This window comes from Phaethon lepturus, unplaced genomic scaffold, assembly GCF_000687285.1.
Source record: "Phaethon lepturus isolate BGI_N335 unplaced genomic scaffold, ASM68728v1 scaffold8415, whole genome shotgun sequence".
NCBI lineage: Eukaryota > Metazoa > Chordata > Aves > Phaethontiformes > Phaethontidae > Phaethon > Phaethon lepturus.
Genome location: NW_010539852.1, coordinates 24,132 through 46,173, shown reverse-complemented (window position 1 = coordinate 46,173; position 22,042 = coordinate 24,132). Strand labels below are relative to the sequence as shown.

Sequence of the window (22,042 nt, the reverse complement as noted above, 5' to 3'; positions counted from 1 at the left end):
GTAGGGAAACCTGAAACTGTAAAGGAAAAACAAAAAGCTCACTGAGCAGGGGAAGAATGGTCACGCTCTCCAGAACATGTTTTTCCATCTGTCTGTGGCATTGATACTGCAGCAGGTTGCGTCCCTGTTCGGCTTGATGGGTAAATGCTTCTATTGGCCTCAGAAGGAATGCAAGTCAAATTTGACCAAGATGGTGATGCAGATTTGTGTCTACTACAAAATTATGTCAGACCAAGCTTTTAGATGCTACTAGAGATAAATAATTGAGAATATTGCTGCTCACCATACTCACCGTAACTGTGAAGTAAAACCACTGACTTTTTGGTATATTGAATTAGTCTGTCCATTACTAAGGTAGTATGGACTTAGAAATGGATCTAGTATTATTGCAGTCAGTTTTGGTTCCTGTAATTAAACCAGAAGTCTTTGCTTTTGAGAAGCTTGAAATTGTGATGAATAATAATCCAGATCTAACATGATGGTGAATTGGTGCAATTTCTAATTTAAGGTTCAGGTATTGTATAGCTTCTGACTGACAGTATTTGGACATGGGTTATTTTTGGGGTGGGTGTGTGCTTGTTGTTTTGTTGTTTTTTTTCCCTTTAGTTCACTCTAACATTAATTTTAAGAGCTCCACTAGGTGGGGATGGGGGAGAGGAATTGCGTACAAAATCTTAATAATGCAGACAGGTAAAAACTCTCATTTGAAGGTATCAGTCAGTATTCATTCGTGGATGATATTCTGAATCTAGCCTGTAGTACTTACCTTTGACATAATCAATCTATTGTTATATTTATTTTCTAAATAAATTATAATAAATTAAAAAAAATATTTTTTTGTGGGTCTGCAACCACAAACTACCTGTCAGTAGATGAAAAACTAGCTAGAATGTGATTGAGTTTTTCCTAGCATTTTTGTAACTGTATATTTCTGCTAAAAAGCAGAGCATACTATTTTATATGAACTCGTGTAGCATAAATATTGGTGTGTTGTTTAATAAAATAAGTTTTTTAATTTGAACTTTGTCATTTTTCTTTAGAAAGAGAACTGTCGACCTGATGGAAGGGAGTTAGGTGAATTCCGGGCAACCACTGTTAACATAGGCAAGTGCTTATTTGGAATAATAATAGTGGGGGAGGTATTATTAATCTCAGATTATAACAGTGACCCTAATGAATTGCTAATCAGTTTTCTTGGTGCTTGCATTTTGAAACAAGAAAGAAGAAATATTTTTATTTATCGTTTCAACAAGCATTAAAGAGACTGCATTGTACAATAATATAATTGAGCATGGTTACTCAGTCCTGCTCCTGGGCTGGTGTGCACAGCATAATTTAGGTGGTTGTGGAAGCTTGTGTCTTTCTATGATCAGCAGTGTATGTTATAGATGCTGAAGGCAGTGGCTAGACATATACTGACCAGTGCAAAATTGATGCCTTGGCATCTTGAAAGAGGCAGTGACTCCTGGCTTCTGCTTTGTTCTAAGCTTGATGAGCAACTGTCTCAAGCAGAGGCAATATAACTCTTATGCAGTGAGCAGCAGCACCTTACCTGCCTTTCTTACAGCTTGTAATTTCTAAAAGTAAAATACAAGTTAGCAGGTTAGCATACCACCATGGAATAGTTGCTGATTATTGCTCAAACTTGACACTGCATGTCTCTTTTGTTGTACAACTCTGCTTTCCATTAGGTCTTGCTGTAAGTCAGCCAGAAGGTGGGCTTACAGTAACCATCTATGATTTCTGGTTTAAAAAAAGTACACCAGAGATCAATATTGGGTCCAGTCCCACTCAACATAGAATCATGGACTAGTTTGGGTTGGAAGAGACCTTTAAAGGTCATCTAGTCCAACCCCCCTGCAGTGAGCAGGGACATCTTCAACTAGGTCACGATGCTCAGAGCCCCGTCCAACCTGACCTGGAATGTTTCCAGGGATGGGGCATCTCCCACCTCTCTGGGCAACCTGTGCCAGTGTTTTACCACCCTCATCCTTCTATCTAGTCTAAATCTACCTTCTTTTAGTTTAAAAACATTACCCTTTGTCCTATCACTACAGGCCCCACTAAAAAGTTTGTCCCCATCATTCTTATAAGCCCCTTTTAAATACTGAAAGGCCACAATAAGATCTCCCTGGAGCCTCTTCTTCTCTAGGCTGAACAACCCCAACTCTCTCAGCCTGTCATAGAAGACATGCTTCATCCCTCAGATTATTTTCGTGGCCCTCCTCTCGATCTGCTCCAACAGGTCCATGTCTTTCCTGTGCCAAGGGCTCCAGAGCTGGACACAGGACTCCAGGTGGGGTCTCACCAGAGAGGGGTAGAAGGGCAGAATCACCTCCCTCGACCTGCTGGCCACGCTTCTTTGGATGCAGCCCAGGATATGGTTGTCCTTCAGGGCTGCGAGTGCCAGCTCCTGTTCAAGTTTTCATCCCCCAGTACCTCCAAGTCCTTCTTGGCAGAGCTGTACTTGATCCCTTCATCACTCAGCCTGTATTGATACCAGGACTTGCCCTGACCCAGGTTCAGGACCCTGCACTTTGCCTTGTTGAACCTCATGAGGTTGACATGGGCCCATTCCTCGAGCTTGTCCATGTCCCTCTGGACGGCATCCCATCCCTCAGGCATGTCAACTGCACCACTCAGCTTGGTGTCATCTGCAAACTTGCTGAGGGTGCACTTGATCCCACTGTCTGTGTCACTGAGGATATTTAACAGTACTGGTCCCAATACGGACCCCTGAGGGACATCACTCATCACCGATCTCCATCTGGACACTGAGCCATTGACCCTTTGGATGCAACCATCCAACCAATTCCTCGTACAGCCATCAAATCCCTAAGCCTCCAATTTAGAGGGAAAGATGTTGTAGGGAACCGTGTCAAAGGCCTTACAGAAGTCCAGGTAGATGACATCCGTAGCTTTTCGCTTATGGTCTGGATGATGGGGCAAAATGTACCATCGGCAAGTTTGGAGATGACACTAAACTGGGAGGAGTTGCTGATACGCCAGAGACTTGTACTGCTATCCAGAGCGACCTCAACAGGCTGGAGAAATGGTCTGACAGGAACCTCATCAAGTTCAACAGAGAATAGTCTCTTCTTCAAAAGAGAAGCACAGGTTCCTGCGCCAGGGGAGGAACAACCCCAGGGCACCAATATATGCTGTGAGACACCCAGCAGGAAAGCAGCTTGGCAGAAAAGGACCAGGGCATCCTGGTGGACACAAGGTTGAACATGAGGAGCCAGCAGTGTGCCCTTGCTGCAAAGAAGGTCAATGTTATCTTGGGCTTTGTTAATTAAAGTATTGCCAGCAAGTTGAGGAAGGTGATCCTTCTCCTTTATTCAACACTGGTGAAGCCACACCTGGAGTACTGTGTCCAGTGCTCGGCTCTGGAGTATAAGAGACATGGACATACTGGAGAGAGTCCAACAAAGGGTGATAAAGATGGTGAAGGGACTGGAGCATCTTTCATGTGAGGAAAGGCTAAGAGCTGGGACTGTTCAGCCTAGAGAAGGTTGAGGGGGGATCTTATCAATGTATATAAAGGGAGGGTGAAAAGAAGACAGAGCCAGATTCTTTTCAGTAGTGCCCCGTGACAGAACCAGAGGCACTGGGCACAAACTGAAACACTGGAGGTTGCTGTGAACAGGAGGAAACACTTTTTTACAATGAGGGTGACCAAGCGCTGGAATAGGTTGTCCAGAGAAGTTGTGGAGTCTCCCTCTTTGGAGGTATTCAAAAGCCCTCTGGATACAGTCATGGGCAGCTGGTTCCAGTTGGCCCTCCTTGGGCAGGGGGGGTTGACCAGATGACCTCCAGCAGTCCCTTCCAGCCTCAACGATTCTGTGTGATTGACTGTTTATAATAGCTAGATTCTGTTCCCACCCTGGAGTCATCGAGACTTTGCTTAGCCTGTGTTTAGTATAAAATGATGGAAAGTAAACACTTTGTGAAGGTAGGTGTTAATTAAGGCCCTTGGAATGGAAAAATAGATATTATTGAACAGCACTTTCTCTTTTCAGGTTCAATTACAACTGCAGATGGTTCAGCCCTTGTGAAGTTAGGAAATACTACGGTGATTTGTGGAGTTAAAGCGGTATGGTTGGTTTTTATTTTAGCTTACCTGTTAGCTGAACTTGTGCATTTGTGTTGAGAATGAATCTCATGCAGAGTTATAGTAACATGCCAGTCAGACACAATTACAGTCTTTCACATGAGGTACTTTCAGACGTGGAGGTTAATACATAATTTAATTATCTGTTCCTACCTGTACAGTCCAAGAACCTGTATTTTTGTGGTGTGTATTGTGTATGGGGAAAGAAAAATACAAAAATAAAGTCTTTGTTATTTCTAGATAAAAAGCTATATAATTGAAGAGTTGCTAAATATTGATCAACGTGCATTGGTAATTAGTTGGCTGGACTATTAAGTGCCTTGTAGCCTCAACTTCACTGCTGGTCTGCCAGTGAACTGTGAGACAGATCACTGCATGTCCCGGTACTGAGTTTTCCCATAAGAAAACGTACAGACAGGGACTGATTAAAAATGGCTCTTCTAAATCTCATTGTAATGATAACTGGCAAGAAAATGACCATTCATGTACGGAATAGCTAGAAAATCTTTTTGTACAAAATTCAGCTCTTCATTTTTGTCTTTTTTTCTCCAGGAACTTGCTGCACCCACAGTAGATTCTGCTAACAAGGGATATATTGGTAAGTTTTTCAGTATGGTTCTTACGTAGATCTTGTATCGCATCAGGCTTTAATGATGGGACAAATTGAGTGTGTTGTGAAGACTTCTTAAAAGAATGAATTTGGGTAAAATTTTATTAGTTTCCTTAAAATCAGTTTCCAAATTGACATATAGGAAGAGGTACTTCAGAAATTTCAGAATTCCCCCTGCTTTGCTTACGACTTTTCCATGCAAAGCTACCTTGTTATTGCTGATTCCAGGCCAGGCTGAAAACAAACCTGCAGCAGAGGGAAATGATGTATGTTAAGAGGGGGAAGGTAGTTGTCTATAAAAGATTGGGGCATGCAAGGTTATGCAAAGCACATTAACTTTTGTCTTGAAGTTGCAGTAGACAAAAAATGTAACTCTTAAAAACAGTGAAATAAACCCTGTTTATTTCTCGGAGAACTGTAGAAGTCCTAGGGGTACATCCTCACTACTGTTTGGAGTTTCTTTTGAAATAAAATAATTCCATAGAAATGAGAGCTTAGACTAAATCCACTTTTTATAAGGCATCTCCAAAGTTATGTTGTTTTCAGTGAACTTGATTATGCTTAGGATTCTTTTTCACAAATGTTTATGCATGTTTTTGCTTCAAGTCTAAAGCATCAGGTTTTAATGGTTGATGAAAAGCAGACAGCATACCAGTAAAGTCAGGCAGTGGGATGAAAATGCTGTTGTTTCTTGATACTTAAGAATGCTTAACACTTAAAGAAGAGTTTTTGTGGGTTTATGATATTAATGGCAGGATTGCAAGCAGAAAATGGAAGTTAGAAATATGTGCTTCTCCATGGAATATATATTTTCTGAATACCAAGTACTACAAGTTCTTTAATTCAAACTCATGCATAACTTTATTTTTGAGGGGAGAAGTAGGAAGGCTTGATTGAAAAATTCTTGGTCTTGCCTTTCATTTAAAGTACATAACATGGTATTAAGAGTGTGTATTGTCTTATTTCTATTTTTTATATCTCATTGCTTGCTTTCTTTAGTTTATGACTAATGACTCTTTCTACCTAGTTCCAAATGTAGAACTGCCATCCCTCTGTTCAACGAGGTTTCGCTCTGGACCACCTGGTGAAGAGGCTCAAGCAGCAAGCCAGTTCATTGCAGATGTGATTGAAAAGTAAGAAAGAATCATCTTAAAGCATTTAAGACATGAACAACTCTGGAAGACAGTTTTCTATTTCCTGGTTTTACTGTCTCATTTTATTTTAGTTCACAGATACTAGCGAAAGAAGACCTATGTATTGCAAATGGCAAGGTAAGTTGTATCTCAAGATGAAGAGGGGCATACTAGTAAGATCACAGTGTTGAGACATTAAAGAAGGTATTTCGGGCTATAGGTTGTTTTATTGTTGGTTTTGCTTTTTAGTCTTCAAAGCTTGGTTTACAGTTGAAGTATTAAAATCGTATGATAGAAATAAGTATCTTTGTTCATGTGGCCAGCATTTTCTTAGATATTGCACCATTTGTTTAGCTGCTGTAATATCTCACATGTGCAAACCTTTTTTGATAGCTTGCTTGGGTGTTATACTGTGATATCATATGTCTGGACTATGATGGAAACATTTTGGATGCCAGTGCCTTTGCATTGTTAGCAGCGTTAAAAAATGGTAAGTCTTCCCTAGAGCAAGAAACACACTGATTAGCATTGGTTGGAGAAATATGTTAGTTTTAAATCATGATGACTAGGTGACTGGTTCACAGTTCCTTAAAAGTGTTTTTTTCCTGTCATTTGAATGCTAAATTACTAAGACACGAAGTGGAAACAATGATATGGACGCCATTGATGTGTACCACCTGGGGAGCAGGACCTTTTTATATGTGCATTATTGCTCTCTTGAAAGACTAATAGGTATTTGCCATGTGTTCCCCTGTGTCAGAGATCCGAATCTTTCAGCAGTAGTTATAAACAACTTTAACATCTAAATCAGGGTCTTACCTTGTTAATGTATTTTATGTAGGCAGAGTAAGTTGTGGGGGCTTTGCTTATTTGTCACAACAGGATATTCCTAGCTTAATGCATTATAGCTTGAAAAAACTGTTTTCATACATGCAGCATATGAATTGATTATTCATAGGTATGTGGGTTATAAATGCACGTAGGAGGCAGTATAAAGGGAAGCTTACAGCAAGGCCTCCTTTTCTAACTGAATTGCTTGCTTTTGAATTCCTGGAGCTACTTTGCTCTTGATTTCCTTGTCTCCAACACTGGATGAGTTGTCAGAGCAAGAGTTATCTGAACTTCAGATTGCACTGTTTCTACAGATATATAGAATTCCTGAGATGAGACTATATTCCTGGTTTTTATATGTCCAGTTGGCTTTTGGGGGAAAAAGTACTTTTTGTTAAATATAACTCTATTGTAATTGTATGGCATTTTGGAAGCAGGAAATGCCTCTGTGTAAGGAAGAATGTTACCTTGAGGAGAAAAAAAAAATAATTCCTTAAACGGGTAGGTGTAAGCTAAATACTTTCCTTGAATTCAATATTTTTTTTTTGTACAGAACACCAGTAATACAGCCAAAACTCTATTCTGATCGATTTTCAGTGGCTTAAAAGAACAGCTTAAATATTTCAGTAGTCTTGGACATCCTTAGGCCTACTAAAACCAGCAATGTTTAATATTACACCATTGTCATTTTTTTTTCATCTCTTCAGTACAATTGCCTTCAGTTACTATAAATGAAGAAACTGGTTTATCAGAAGTTAATTTAAAACAGAAGAATCCTTTGATTATCAGAAAGCATCCGGTTGCCACATCATTTGCTATATTTGATGAGTAAGTTTGTAACTGTTTTGCGCGTATGAAAACAACAGTGTATTTAAAAGAAGTGATGAAAAACAGAGGGTACTACCAGTGACGTTTCTGCACTTCTGCTGGCAGAGAGTACGCAGTCTCAGGCAGGGGTGTTCGTCTTGCTGTTAAATCCGAAGCCTCTCTTCTTGACCTGACCTGTAGTTCTGTGGTACAAATGAGTGTGCAGAACAAAACAAAGTCTGTTCAACTTACTCCTGTGACTTAAAGCAGAACTGGTTCCAGCCTAAAAGATACGCTTAAAAGTACGGTAATAGGTATTGCTTTATGTTTTTGCAGTGTCTTTGAGATGAAAGAACGTTACCAATGCAATTAATGTTTTAGAAGCCTATGTAAATAAGTCATATAAAAGGTGGTAGTTTTTGAACAGTTTATAGCAAGTATTTAGTCAACAGAGGAAGTAAGAAGTGATGGTCCAGTTAGAACAACAGAACCTCTGGATAACTGAAAACATAATTACCCAAGATCAAGTGTGACTCTCAAGTCATTGTTCATGTAGGTAAAGAATCTGATTATGAAAGTTCAAAATAATCACATCATCTGATAACTTGACTCCTCACCTGAAATTGTTTACTGGCTCTTCGTTAGTCCAAGTATATTAAGTATGTGTTCCACTGCCGTTTATAAGAAGTGCAGTTATTTATGGTCATATCAATTTGAAAAGTAGGAAATGACAAATATGATGATGCTCGCTGTACTCTGAATCTGGTTTAAGATTTGGGTATATTTAGAGATGTCAGGGGTTTATGGCTCATTAATCTGTATTTGCGGAAATGACTAGTGGGCCCTTCTCATTCAAATATGAGATGGGGTGGGGGGAGCACTAAACTCAAATGTTGACCAAATGATTATCAATGAATCCAAGCAGAAAGTTATCAGTGCTTTAGAGTGCTTCTGTTAATTGCTTTAATACCAGTTCTTGTGGGTCTGAAGTTTGCTGTAGACTAAAAGTGAGAGAGTTTGGCATGTTAGGCAGACAGTTGTCAGTAAGAGATCATTTGCACACAAATCACATATACTTACCAATGGACAAAAAAGTTGCCTTTGGAGGAAAGGTTTCAGTTGACAGTCTGTTGGGTTTTGTTCCCTTCACTGAAACTGACTGTTGCATCAAACAAGTTGCTTAAGTGTCCCTTTAACTCCTAAAACTATTATGGGGGCATGTGCCTGTGTTGTGTGGTTTGGGTTTGTTTTTTGTGTGTTTTTAATGCTGGTTTATTAGTTTTTCTACAGCTGTTGACACAGCCCTCTAAACAATATGCTTTACATACCCTGGCTTCCAGAAACATTTTTCTTCTGTGTAAAAGCCCTCCTTGCATAAATAAAACTTCTGGGTTGCTGGTTAGTGTGGCCACGGGCAAGGAACACGGTGCGCAGTGTACTGTGCAGCTCTGCAGCTGGCCCCTGTGGAGTCAACCTGTGCATAAACCTTAAGTCCAATGCGTTGAACTCTCCATGGGTGCTGGTTCCCAGTGTCACGCAGGGGGTCGATGCTGCACTGTGCACGTGGGTAGAGTTAATAAAGAAATATTTTTGAGTAGCGTAGCTAAGGATTTAGGTTTTCATTACCCTATTGCTATTAAATGGCAATCTGAAACTATTGGTGAAGTTTTACATTACCCAGAAAACCTTTAATTATGTATTGCATAGGAGTTAAAATTGAAAAATTCTGTTAACCTTCCACCTATTTTGTGTAATCGGCTCCTACAGCCTTGCTACTGACTTTCCGCCCCAAACTTGTCATAAACATCATTTAGCATCGGTGTACGCGGGCTGCTAAATTGAGTTTGATTACATCAATACTAAATTTTAGTTTACTAAAACTGAGGCTTCCTGAAAACTGCAGCTGAAGTCTTTCCAGTCATGATACTTGCGCTTCAGCCAAATGTTTGTAATGATAGTGATTTTTTTATTATTATTATTTTTAAAAGAAACTAAGGCCGAATGGTGGTGGTTGGGCTTTTTTTAAGTTCCAGTTTTTCTTACTGTGCAAAGTTGGCTTATAGATTCTCCTCCCTCCCCCCAGTGGTTTGCTCTATTTTTAACTTATGAAATAGTTCAAAATAACAATTTTTAGTATTTTTTAATGATGTGCACCATGTGACGTGTGACAGCTTACTTTGTCTGCCTTAAGGAACCCAGTAAATCCATTTTTGAACTATTCTCAGTCTGAGTGCTGTTAAGAGTTCTCTGACAAGAAACTGAGAACTACTTTGGTGAATCTGCCATTGGCAATGAGTTTTGCCTTAAGGTCTGGTAGAGATTAGTGCAGCCTACACCTAAAAACAACGCTGTTGTCTTTGTGTGACTACAAAATAAGTGACTGCATACTGCAAATGGCAGATTAATGGCATTTTCCTGCAGTACATAGGTGCCACAAACCTATGAAATTTAGGCATAAAGCTGTATTTTCAACAGCTAGTATTTTAACTTGGATTCCACTTCGATATGTGAAATCTCCCACTTTTTTTTTTTTTAATAATTGGTGCGTTTTGGTAAGAAAGCAGATAAGCTTGAGCACTGCTTACACCTACAACTACTTTGTAAGACTACAGTAAAAACTAGTAAATTGTGTGTATTTTGCAATAATGTTAATGGAGTATGGCGTACTAACACATCTGCATATGTTTTTCTTTTGCAAGCACATTACTCATTGTTGATCCAACCGCTGAAGAAGAAGACTTAGCGACTGGAACAGTAACTGTTGTAACTGATGAAGAAGGCAGGCTCTGTTCTGTCCATAAACCAGGTACTTCCAGGCTTATTACATGGCAACCTATGGAGATGATAATCTTTTCTTTATCTAGATGTTATGTACCTGCTTTTCTTTGTAAAACATGGATGCTTTATGGTAACAGACTTTCTGCTTGAGTACTTATTAAATGACTTGCTCTTGAAGTTAATTTTCAAAAAGGTGGTGGTGTGACTGAAGTTCAAAAAGAAGTCACAGCTTGACCTGCATACAGCAAAGGGCAGGTTTGGAGCACATCTCCTGTTACACCTCTTGTTTCTCTTTTCTTCGCCTGAGGCTAGAGCTGGGGAAGCTGTATGCTTCCCAGGTGAAAGGTGTTGGTCATAAGAATCACTGTATGACTTCATACTCTCATTTGGAAAACACGTGTAGAGGTACATAGCTGAAGTATAAATAGAAAATCAAGTTGTTCTCTTTAATTTTTAGGTGGAAGTCCTCTTACAGGAGCCAAGCTTCAGGATTGTATCACCAGAGCAATTACAAGACACAAAGAAGTAAAGAAGCTGATAGACAAAGTAATAAAAAGTATAAAGCCCAAGTGAACAAAAGGAGAGAACTTTTCAGAAATTGATTTGTAAAAATTGTATTTGTTACAGCGTTCACAAACCTTTTATACTAAATAAACAAATACCAATACTACATTTACAAAGTTTGTTTTTTCCAAAATGTTTTTTTCACCCTCTATGTACAATGCTGCTGAGTGGTAAAAAATACAAGATAAAACATTCTGTTAAAAAATTAAGTGACTTAAGGAAACCAGACCCTATCTGCTTTAGAGATTTCATCTATAAGTTCTGTAAGGTTGGTTTCCAAAAAACAGCTCATTTATTTCAATGTAACATCCAAAGTTCATTTTCCCACCAGTAATGTAAAACACTGATTTGATTTTAAGCTTTCTCCTTTCTAATCTGAAAAAAAAAAATATCCCCTCTGAATCAATTTATGTAGCAGTGGGGGTAGGGGGGGAAGCAAGCCTCAGGATTTTGGAGGGGCTGGTGTGCCTCTTTTCCTTTTACTTTTTGAGTGGCTGCCTGAATGCTGTTGATGATGCAGGTGAGCTGCTTGTGCTGCTGCTGCCGCCATAGCCATTTGATGCTGCAAGAATCGCAACTGCTGCCGTGGAGAAGGGGGAGAAAAAGCTTGTTAGTGTTGGCGATAAAGCTATGCCTCACATCAGGAAGAATGAGAGGAACGTGGTGATGGGGGGGAATGAAAAGAGGAAGCACCAGGTTGACAAAAGGAATACACCATGTACGGGGATTGAGTACAGTCAAGCAGCACCAGTGGCACAGAAGCCTGCTGAGGGCATATCTGACATTTTACACGTGCACTTGGACAGCTTTTTCTTTGCCCTTTCTCTCCATTGCAGTAACTGCAGTAACTCAGCAACTTCAGCGAATGTTTGGGTTACATAGTACATTTTTAACAGAATACCTTCTCAGTGTATGCATTGTATGTATTTTCCATAGGTATTACATAGAGGAGATTGTGAGCCAAAAATATTAAAATATTTTTATAAAGCATCTGAATGACAGAATGCAAAAGGAATGCTTTGCCAGAGCTGTTGCTTCCATGTACTGACTGTAGCAGTGCTATGTTTGAACTTACAGGTGCTTACATTCATGCTATTTTGAAATCTATGGGCACCTGGCAGAGCATACTTAGATATGTGCCACAAGCACTCCTTGAATGTTAGCAAATCAGGAAGGGGGATGGCGTAAATGAATAAAAATAAATTCAGTGCTCCAAGCTGAGAGAACCACAGATTTCAAATGTTCCACGATAGTTTGCCAAAATTCATGTTTGGTTTTGTTTTTTTTTTTCCATTTGCAAGACCATAAAGACATCAGTTTAAAAAAGGAGAAAGGCAAAGGGGCAAGATTTTTGTTTTTGAAGCTGAGAATTGTATTTTTGATTTTTTATTTTATTTTTTTAAGCACAGTCAGAGTGAAGTTGCTGGATTACTTGTATCTGTTGCTGCTGCTGCTGCAAGGCTTGTTGTTGTTGCTGTTGTAAGGCAGAAGAGAGCTGGAGTCTCTGCTGAGGAAGGCTTTGCCCAGGTCTGTTCACGGCAGAGCCAAGCTGAGACAACACTAAGAAAGGAGAAGGGGAAAGCAGGCAGGTCAAAGAGGTCAGGTCGAGTTTCTGAGGGTCCGGGAAGGGAGACAGAGGAGTAGAGTGTAACAGAAAAGGGGATCAATAGATTTAATTTCAGAGTCAAATTGGAAACACCGCAGCATAAAGTATACATAATATAAATACTCTGTTAGTTAGAACATAATTAGATTATGAAGCGCTTGTGGAGACACAAAGGTTTCTTGTAGTAGATGTTAAGCACACAGTTAAAGAAACATTCCTCAATGAAGTCTGGCGTGGAAGTTCCCTGTATTTTCTTTTTGTATCAAGTGTAACTTCTTTTCCTGTGATATTATCAATTTACTACACTTAACTGCCAAACAAAAGCAGAAAAGTGCATGCTTGGAAAGTCCAGTATTTCTTGTATAATTCAGGTGCTGATAATAGTTCTGATCTAACATAAGACTTCTTTAAGACCAAACTTCATTTCAGTGTGGATTTATCAACATACACACTTAACTACAGGGAGGCTCAGCAAGCACATACCTGTGGCTTGAGGTTGCATAAAATTCCCTACTCCAGTCAGGTTAATTACAGCAGCTTGTTGGGCAGATAATGCCTGATCTTGAGTGGATGGACCTTGGTCAGACCCCTAGCAAAAATGAAAAGCTTGATCCTTATTACCAAACCTTTGTATCAACGAATAAATAAATAAAGCCAGTGTGAAGGCAAACTTTTGAAGTGCCATCTAAAAACATTTAATTATACATCTTCCAGTGCATGTAGATACAGGCTATGATGCAGTCACCATTAAAGTAGAACAAACAGATGTCGAATGTCCCAAAACAGCTGTTTTGGAAGAAATGGTATTATGCCTGTTACCCAGCAGAAGTCCCGTGTAGCTGTCAGCTTCCCTGCAGTCAGCAGCTTCCACAATTTATGGTGGTAACCTTAACAACATTTCTTGCCCCCCCTCCTAACCCCAAGGTCTTCAGGTGACACCTGAAGCCATCCATGTGCAAAGGTCCTAATCAATCAAAATGTGAAAAGGCTGAAGCTGACATTCGCACCTTCATATTGTGTCACGCACTTCTTGACTTCATAAAAAATACAAACCCTGCTTTTAAAATTTTATTTTCAGAACAGAGTAGTTCCCACAGTTATCACTCAAATGGAATTAGTGGAGTCGGATGACTGAAGTCAACCAGTACTGAATTATGACCTTTTCTAGAACTTAAATTACGAATTGATGCATAAAGTGTGGAAATAAAGTATTGTATCTGCAATTCAAGCAAACTGCATGGCTTATCAGTCATAATAAAATAAAATAAAATAAACAAAACAAACCAAAACACTTTTGAGCTGGTGCATATCCAGGAGTTGCAATGTTTCTTTTGCATAAACATATGAAATAATGCCACTAAGATCTAGGTAAACTTGACCAAAAGATTGTACGTTAAGAAGATGTCATCATCGCAATGAAGACAACCAAGAAAAACTTAGAAAGTCGTAAAACCAACATTTGGGAAAAAAACCTAAGTATAAGATGAGAATGTATATATTCTGTTGGCAGCACAGAAAATTGTTGGACTTTTTGGGCTTAGGTTGTTCCCAGAAAGCACTTGGGTTACAGCACTGTGAACACATACATTCTTGTCCTTATTGAAAGCTAAGGAATCTACTATTCAGTATAGCTCAATTTAGCTAATGACCCTAGTCGTACTTTATAATGCGTGGTAAGAGAGAAGTTCCTTTGGGCAAGTTAGCCAATGCAGAGAGATTCTGCTTCCTCTGGAAGAACTTTCTGCCACAAGAAGGACTAGGCTTACCATCAGCTGTTTTTATAAATGCCCTTAAAGTTCAATGTCTACAAAATAAAACCCAATAGTATGAGCTTGCATGATTTCCACCCCCCCCTCCCCCCAAGTAATTCAACTACTAACTGACATTTGGATTCTGAGAATAAATCTGAAAGTCTCCCATTGAACTGTCACACATTCCAGAACAAGGCCTGTGACACAGGAGACTATACACCGTAAAAATGTTTTAAAGGGGAATCTTCTTTATGAACAGCCTAGAATAGCACAAGCAAAATTACTATGACAAACTGAGTATCCAGTAGAGACTATTTGGTAAAGAGGTCTTGCATGTTTGGGAAGACGAAAGATAACGCAAAAGCAGAGCAGCTAGTTTTCCCAAATTGCTGCATTAGTGCCTGGTACAGATTTTTAGGCACAGGTACAACCAACACTCAAAATTTGTCATTTTTGAGGACAGATAGCAAGCCTTTAGACTTCTTCACTGATGAAGGACTTTAACACTAATTGCAGGCAGCAGTAGTGCAAGTGTCTTAAGATTACAGCTTTCAAGCCAACTGATATTTTCTCTGGTGCAAAGAGAACAATTATGTTGAATGACAGCAGTGAGAATCGTAAGCCAACTCACAGCAGTGTAAGTAAGAAGTTTTAGTTACGCTAGTAATCCTGTGTTTCTTCTCTGCTCGTCTGATGTATCTGCTAGTTATGATAAACAGGACAACACTAAGCTGATTTTACACCACTCTTAAGTGGGCTGGCTCTCTTCATGCTAGAGTAAGACGACACTTACTTGCCAGTTGTTTTGTGATTGCTCTTCTATTCAGGATATAAATAAAGGAATATAACCCAGCTCCAGCCATGACAACAACGCCACTGCAGTCTCTGCAGTTTGAGAAGGTTTTACCTCCCCTTTGCTTCAGATCTGTTGTGTAAAGGCTCATTTACTCGTGGAGATGGGGAGAATAGGAGAAACTGTTTCATCCATGCACCCCAGACTGAGGGCTGTTAGCACACACCTGTTCTCCCTGTTGCTGAGGACTACAGGTTGTAGGCTGCTGAGATTGTTGCTGTGGAGAAAACTGTGACAGCTGCTGCTGCTGCTGGAGTGGGTTAAAAATAAGTGAACCACCTGGAAGCTGTTGAAGATTAAAAACAGAAGGGATAATTCAATCAAACAGCTGAGTTCTCCACTGTCCTAGGATGAACATGACATTGATAATGATGTACTCCTCGGAGGTATTTTTTTGGTGGGTTTTTCTTTTTTGTTTTTCAAATCGTTTAAAATGAATCAGTTTACAATTGCTGTTTTTTGTGAAAAAGCCTTATGCTCAGAAAACAAACCTGCACTAAATTATAGCGAGATATTTCCACAGGAAAATACATTTTTATTATTCCAATTAAAGTAGTAGAGGATGTACTGATACTGGAAATGCAAAGGCTAGTCTTTGAAAGCACTGTATATTATTTTCTCTTTTGGAATATTCCACTGACTTTTAGTAGATGCTTCCAATCAACAAGCTGCAAGGTCTGATGCAAAAAAAAGTCAAAAGTGAAACAGTCTTGATTCCCCTCCCTTACCCCAGCTTTAACTCACTGATTTCAACCAAATTATTCTTGGGTTATACAAGTGGCAGAGGTAGCTTGAAAGGATGTGCTTCAACATGGAATCACACAAATACAAGCATTAAATCTTATAGAGGAGCTCTGCTCTGGCATAACTGCCTCCTGTGCCTACCCTTTTCCATGTTTCTGGAGTGTGTACAGGAGTGCGAGGAGGAAGTAGCAAAGCTACAGCTGATTTTCTACTGGTATTAATGTTTTGAAGCATGGTGCAAATCTGTGGAACATTGAAGATGCACTGCTACACCTGTAACGTGCAGCTGACTTAAAGATCCAGCAACTCCACCCCTTTCCACAAACACTCCCTGTTCTGTTTTTAAATGGAGCTCTGACATAATAAGCAACTTTTGCTCATGTTTGTATTTGTATGTATTCTTAGCGGAAAGAAAACATTTACAGACCTTCTAACCTCCCTATCTTACATGAACTTCGATTTCCATCACCAGCAGCTCTTTGAAGTTATTACTGCACCTACCTGTGCATGTTCAGCTCAGCTTTTACGCCTTATATATGTAACCCCTGAGTGATTCTACTGTATTGTTTTGTACTTCTAAAAATAATTGTAACTTCAGTTTAAAGAATGAGTTGCAATGAAAGCTTAGGCAAATCCTGAAAATAGAAGATTTTCTTTTAGGATTAATTTCTTTAATTCAAATGTCAGCATTTTTAGATTGTTACTGAGAAATAGCTGCTTTGTTCTGAGGTAGGAATACAATTTCCACCTGGCACCTTTATGGATGTAGCTTTTTCCTTTGTTCTAAGTATTTTAAATAAAGAATTAAAATTTGCAGTAAATGGTGTGTCTGATCAATGGACTTCAGAGATCTGTGGGGGGCAATGCAGTAAGCAGCACTAAACATGTCGCTAAAGAAAAGTAAGAAATTATCATTATTATTGTGTCCAAGCATATCAATTACCTGTAGAAGATTTAAGGGTCGAAGATTTGATGCATTTTTCAAACCAAAGGGGCTGCCTGTTAAAGAAAACATCTTTTTATTAGTAGGAAGTTTTTACGTAATTATATATGTGTACTGCAATTAATACACCTTTCCACTGGGATCATTTCTATACATTTGGAAGTTGGGAAACTGGCAATTTTAAATTTTATACTTAATACAATGCTGTATTTTCAATAATGTTGGTAAGTCCGTAGTTATCCCAATTCAAAGTTAAAGAGAGCTGACTAAATGGAAAGAGAACTGTATCGCTACTTAACATTGTACCCTGTAAACTATAACCTGGTTATGGTTTAAATAATGCATTTACACAAAGGTGAATGTGGAGAATATCACAGCAGTTATTCTTCAGTGATTCTTCTTCTGGCTTTAAAAATTCTACTGTTTGTACAGTAAATCCAGAAGTATCCAAGAGCTTAGTGAAGTAACAGGCTCTCAGTTTCTCAGTCATTAACAAAAAACAATGCCACCCAAAATCTTAGCAACTGCCCACCCCCCCAAAGGGCTTCTGGCAAGATGTATCTGACTTGTAGAGCTTTTGGCATTACTCCACATGGCACTCTTCAAAGTTATGCTAAAAAAAGATGTATACGCAGTAAGCTGTGAGTTAGGTATAGACCGGATACAAACGTTCCAGTAAAACAGCTGTCAAACAGAATCCCCCAAAGGTCTGCCACGGACCTACTTCAGCTCACTACTCCCATCTGTTATGTGAGCGACAGCGTAGCATGTAAAAATCTGTGACACCAAACTGGTAAAGGTTGAGTGTGCTTGAAAGGACAGAATTCGAATTAAAAGTGATCCTAGTGAATTGAAGAAAATGTCCAAAAATCAGTAACATCGAATTAAAAAAACAGACAAATGAACAAGTACAAAATTGTGAGTAACTAGCTTTGTGTCTGTACAGCAAGAAAGGACGTGAGAAGTTACAGCAAGTCACAAACATACCAAATCAACCATATCACAAACTACAGAACACACAAGAGAGAACCTCTTCACACAGTTTACATTTATAAAACTCACTGTCACAAGATGCCGCAGATGCCAAAAATATAATTGGTTTCAAAAACCAATTAGATAAATCCATGGACTAGAAGTCTAGCACGGGATATTAAACGCAAAAATCCACATGGATAGTCTTCAGCTGAGAAAGTCTCAAAGCTGTAGATTGCCAGAAGAGGTACAGTTGTATACAAAGAATGTCTCACTTCACACTTTTGCCTTGTCTTAAACTCTCTTCCTAAGTATCCTCTAATGGCGACTGTCAGAGACAGAATATAAACTGAATGGATTTTTGGCCTAAACCAGTAAAGCCATTCTTACGTTAATGTAATGCTGTTGCGAAAAATACAAATAAAAAATAGGCAGACCTCCTTTGGGGAAATGTTAACAGGAATGTTGTGAAAGAGATGAGATGCATTTATTCTGCTGTGCTCCACAGTGGTAAATCAGCCAAGCTCAGGCTTGTGTCCAGTTTTGGTTATCACATTTTAAGAAGGATGTAAGCAAATTGGACAGTCTAGAAGAGAGTGACAGGATTATGAAAGGTTTGAAAAATACGACCTATCAGAAAGAGAAGACAAATGTGGGACATGACAGCATGTTTGATACTTAGAAGGTAAAAAGAAAGGGTGAACAACTATTTTTCATGTCTGCAAGGAATAGGAGAAAAAAAATATTAATTCACAGTTAAGGAGAAGCATTATAATTAGAAGGAAACATTTTATACGGGTAATCAACTACTCCAAACAGCTACCAAAGGTGACTGGAATCTTCTTTAGTGAAGGTATTTAAAAGCAGTTTAGATAAGCATTGGTTCAGCATGGTTTAGGCAGATTTGACTCTGCCTCAGTGTAAGGGATGGATATCTTGGAAGTCTCTCCTCTACTTCTGATTCCATAATCATATATTAGAGTTTTTTTGACTTTATCATTTTTTAAGAAAAACTAAACTAAGAATTTAAATGCTACTTTAATGAATATCCAGGCATACAGATTTATATAGTCATACTTGAAGGCAATAAGGAACTAATTAATTGTCCCACTAGAATAAAGCAGTACTAGTGATAGAATAAAACGCCCCGCATATTTAAAAAGGGAGGCCTCTTTCTAAGTTGTCATGCCTTTTTTCTGACAGTCATTGTTATCAATGTTGCATTTGAATTCGGAGTTGATCTCAAACTTCCTACTGAGCATATCAAACAATCCAGGTTTAGAGTATGTTTCCCCAGTCTAGCTCCTCAAAATCCATTTCAAACAATCACAAACATAGCCTACACTTTGAATGCAAAAATATGTATGTTGTTCCCAAGCTCCAGCCATCAAATACACAACCTATTCACAGAACGACCACTTTTGTCCACTGTTCTTACAATATGTTTTCACACTGTCCCTAACTGAAGGATGGCTATTCAACTTATTCACACTAACCTGCTTGAGAGGCAGACTGCATTGCAGCGGGCAGCGCACTTGGTACCAGACCTCCTGATGGTAAAATGCCACTCAGATTTATACCTGCAGGGGCTATGGCACCAGTGTTGCACCCCAACATAGGGTTTGAACCACTCATCAGTGTCTGTGCTCCACTGTAGAAGAGGAAAGACAACACATCAAACCCAACTGGTACAAGCAAATCGGAGTAACTAAATTTTTGCCCTCTGTCTCATGACAATTAAATAAATTGATTGCTGTAAATGGGATTATGGATAAAAGCATCAAGGCAGCTTAGAAGAATCATCATGTGAAGGCTATAACCAATATGTAAATCCATATTCTCAGCATACACAATTTTTCTTCTTTGGTATAATCTACGGAAAATAAACCACTAGTGGTTCTTTTATTCTAGAAATACTGAAATATCAACAGTCCTCAAAATAGTCTACTATCATAATAAGAAGTTAAGGAACAGGTTTGTGTTTTCCTTTTGCACCATATAAAAAAAAATCTCTAATTAATCAACAGTGATTAACTGCTGAACACCTTGGATGAGTAATTCAAGTGTCTGATACCTGCACTGAAGCACATGACATGTCTTACCCTGACCATCTTATATTGATCACAGAATTTAGTCTAAAAAGCAGTTCATGTTATACCATACAATCTATTCTTGACAGCAGGATTTATTATTTTTTAAACCACAAAAAGAGTTTTAAAGATCAAAGAATGTTTAACCTCAATGTTTGATGAAATTGTTAGAAAACAGCTGTTTTCTTGTATTTTACATACAACCTGTCATTCATAAGCACTTCTCTTTGAAATCTCTTTACATTTTTTATTTAGAGTGGTCTGCACATGATAGTCCACCTCCTCTCTGATTAATAAAAAAAGTTTTCAAACTTAAAGAGCAAAATCTCAGAAACCACTTACATTGAGATTAAGCCTTATGAAATTCAACAACTATATGCATCCAAAAAGCCAAAAGCACAATTTTCTTGGGAGACCTTTTCAACATTGTGATAGTAGCTGCCTTATATTGAGAAATACAAATAGTTCCTAGTGCCTCTTCACTTTATAATTACAAAGTGAATGATCTTCTTGAATTGCAGATCTTGAAAAATACCTATCCTAATGGATGCTAGACAGTCATGTACTAGTCCCACCCTCCTCACCAACCAACCCCCCCAGGGCAAATTAAGAAATCATCATAACAAAGAACTTACCACACAGAGCCCACTACATTGATGAAGTTAAGTCCTGCAGGGTTTGCCATGACCTGGGTGGAGGTTGTTCCTGTAGTAATGGATGTTACCATGGTGGAAAGAGGAATGGTCATTACAGGCAGTGCCTGGCTCAGAGATATTTGCTGCTGAGCAAACGGGGTTAACAAAGTGGGCTGAGGGGTGAAGCCTGAATCTTGGGGAGTAGGGGTGGCAGAAGGGGTAATAGGAGTTGAGCTCTGAGCATCAGAAGGGTGTGGGGTCGATGAAGGGGTGTTGGTTGGAGTAGGAGTAGATGGTTTAGGAGTTCCAGACCCTGCTCATTGAGAAAAATAAAAAGTGCTAGTTTGTTATAAAAGGCCAGTCCTTTTTGTATAATAAGGTTAATGGAATCTTATTTAGCACTGACAGTTTGTTTCATTTTTTAGACTGCAAGTGTTAATTTCTACACAACACGAGTGTTGCAGCACGCACTCGTTATTAAGGATGCAGTATAATCACACAGAAAACTCGTTCTCCATGCTTAATTCCTTAGGCCATACACTGATTTGTATCCTTCATTAAGTCCTTCCATAATCTATCGTACATTAAGTCATGACTCTGTTCAGAAATACTTAAATCAAAATAAAAAAAAGTTCTTAGTGACCATTTTAACCTAATTAATGTTTTTGTCCTAAAATGTTAGGTATATAGTCTATATGCACTGCCTGCACAATAGCATCGTGTTAAAAACATATCATGGAAAACAACAGATTCAACAAAGAACATATACTATTTCAATAATCACAGGGTTGATCTAATTTTCACCAGATAGCTAACCTCCCATTTGCTAAATTTTGATCAAATAAAAATAATTTTTAGTTATTTAAGAACCAGAGGATAATACTGCATCTTTAAAAGTTGCTGTGTATTTCCTTCTGCTTAAATGTAGCATGTATAGCTATATTTGTTGTGGATGCAGTAAGCACAGTTTATCAAAAGAAAAACAAAACAAAAACCCCCAAAAGCTTGAGGTGGGGTTTTTTGTTTTCTATTTGTTTGTTTGGGGTTTTTTTAGCTTTCATGTCCTGCAGAAAGAAAGGAAATAAATGTGAATGTTCAGCTGTTGTGATCAGAGCCTTACAGTAACAACTGTGTGCAGCCAAAATCAGGATAATTCATAGCACTAACATAAAAACAGAGTAAATATGTTAGAAGACAGATTTTATAAGTTTTCTTTTTTTTTCTTTGTGCAAAACAAGAAGGCAGAAAAGTTACACCTTTTGAGCTATCCAGATTTTAAATTATTTAATGCAAAAAGCATATTATAATACTGTGCAGGATACTGGAATGTGCAGTATACAAGTATTCATTAAAAAATGAAAAATTGTAGCTATGATTATCTTTGTACAAATCTATTCACGAAATGTCTCAAGACGCATACATATTTTAAAAAATGTTTATGATCTATAGCTATGATTACAATGATCCTGTCAGTGTTAATGAAAAATACTTAAACTAGGATGTCACTTATTGTTGAAATTTACATTTTAACACCTGAGAATACGGTGCTATCATCATCAGCATCACCACCACACTTGCAATCAGGAATGATTTGTAAAACAGTGTAGGAGT

General features: G+C 38.5%; 2 protein-coding genes across 3 annotated transcripts in view; one reads left to right on the top strand and one right to left on the bottom strand.

The window, feature by feature from the left end:
* Positions 1 to 10,945, top strand: part of EXOSC8 (exosome component 8) — a 12,507-nt gene extending 1,562 nt beyond the window's left edge. The window contains exons 3-11 of the mRNA XM_010287247.1: positions 1,041 to 1,104; positions 4,023 to 4,096; positions 4,667 to 4,712; positions 5,752 to 5,857; positions 5,950 to 5,995; positions 6,251 to 6,347; positions 7,396 to 7,516; positions 10,195 to 10,301; positions 10,731 to 10,945. Coding sequence (XP_010285549.1) covers positions 1,041 to 1,104; positions 4,023 to 4,096; positions 4,667 to 4,712; positions 5,752 to 5,857; positions 5,950 to 5,995; positions 6,251 to 6,347; positions 7,396 to 7,516; positions 10,195 to 10,301; positions 10,731 to 10,846 — 777 coding nt within the window. The 3' untranslated portion in view covers positions 10,847 to 10,945. The remainder of the gene's footprint in view (positions 1 to 1,040; positions 1,105 to 4,022; positions 4,097 to 4,666; positions 4,713 to 5,751; positions 5,858 to 5,949; positions 5,996 to 6,250; positions 6,348 to 7,395; positions 7,517 to 10,194; positions 10,302 to 10,730) is intronic.
* The window catches only part of SUPT20H (suppressor of Ty 20 homolog (S. cerevisiae)), a 34,200-nt gene continuing 23,031 nt past the window's right edge, over positions 10,874 to 22,042 (bottom strand). Inside the window, exons 18-24 of one of the 2 annotated variants that reach the window (XM_010287245.1) lie at positions 20,432 to 20,501; positions 19,199 to 19,357; positions 16,735 to 16,786; positions 15,214 to 15,333; positions 12,927 to 13,032; positions 12,270 to 12,397; positions 10,898 to 11,417 (exon numbers count right to left, since the gene is read on the bottom strand). In XM_010287245.1, coding sequence (XP_010285547.1) covers positions 11,280 to 11,417; positions 12,270 to 12,397; positions 12,927 to 13,032; positions 15,214 to 15,333; positions 16,735 to 16,786; positions 19,199 to 19,357; positions 20,432 to 20,501 — 773 coding nt within the window. In that variant the 3' untranslated portion in view covers positions 10,898 to 11,279. Of the gene's footprint in view, positions 11,418 to 12,269; positions 12,398 to 12,926; positions 13,033 to 15,213; positions 15,334 to 16,734; positions 16,791 to 19,198; positions 19,358 to 20,431; positions 20,502 to 22,042 lie in introns of both variants that reach the window. The other variant, XM_010287246.1, reaches the window with a different exon arrangement.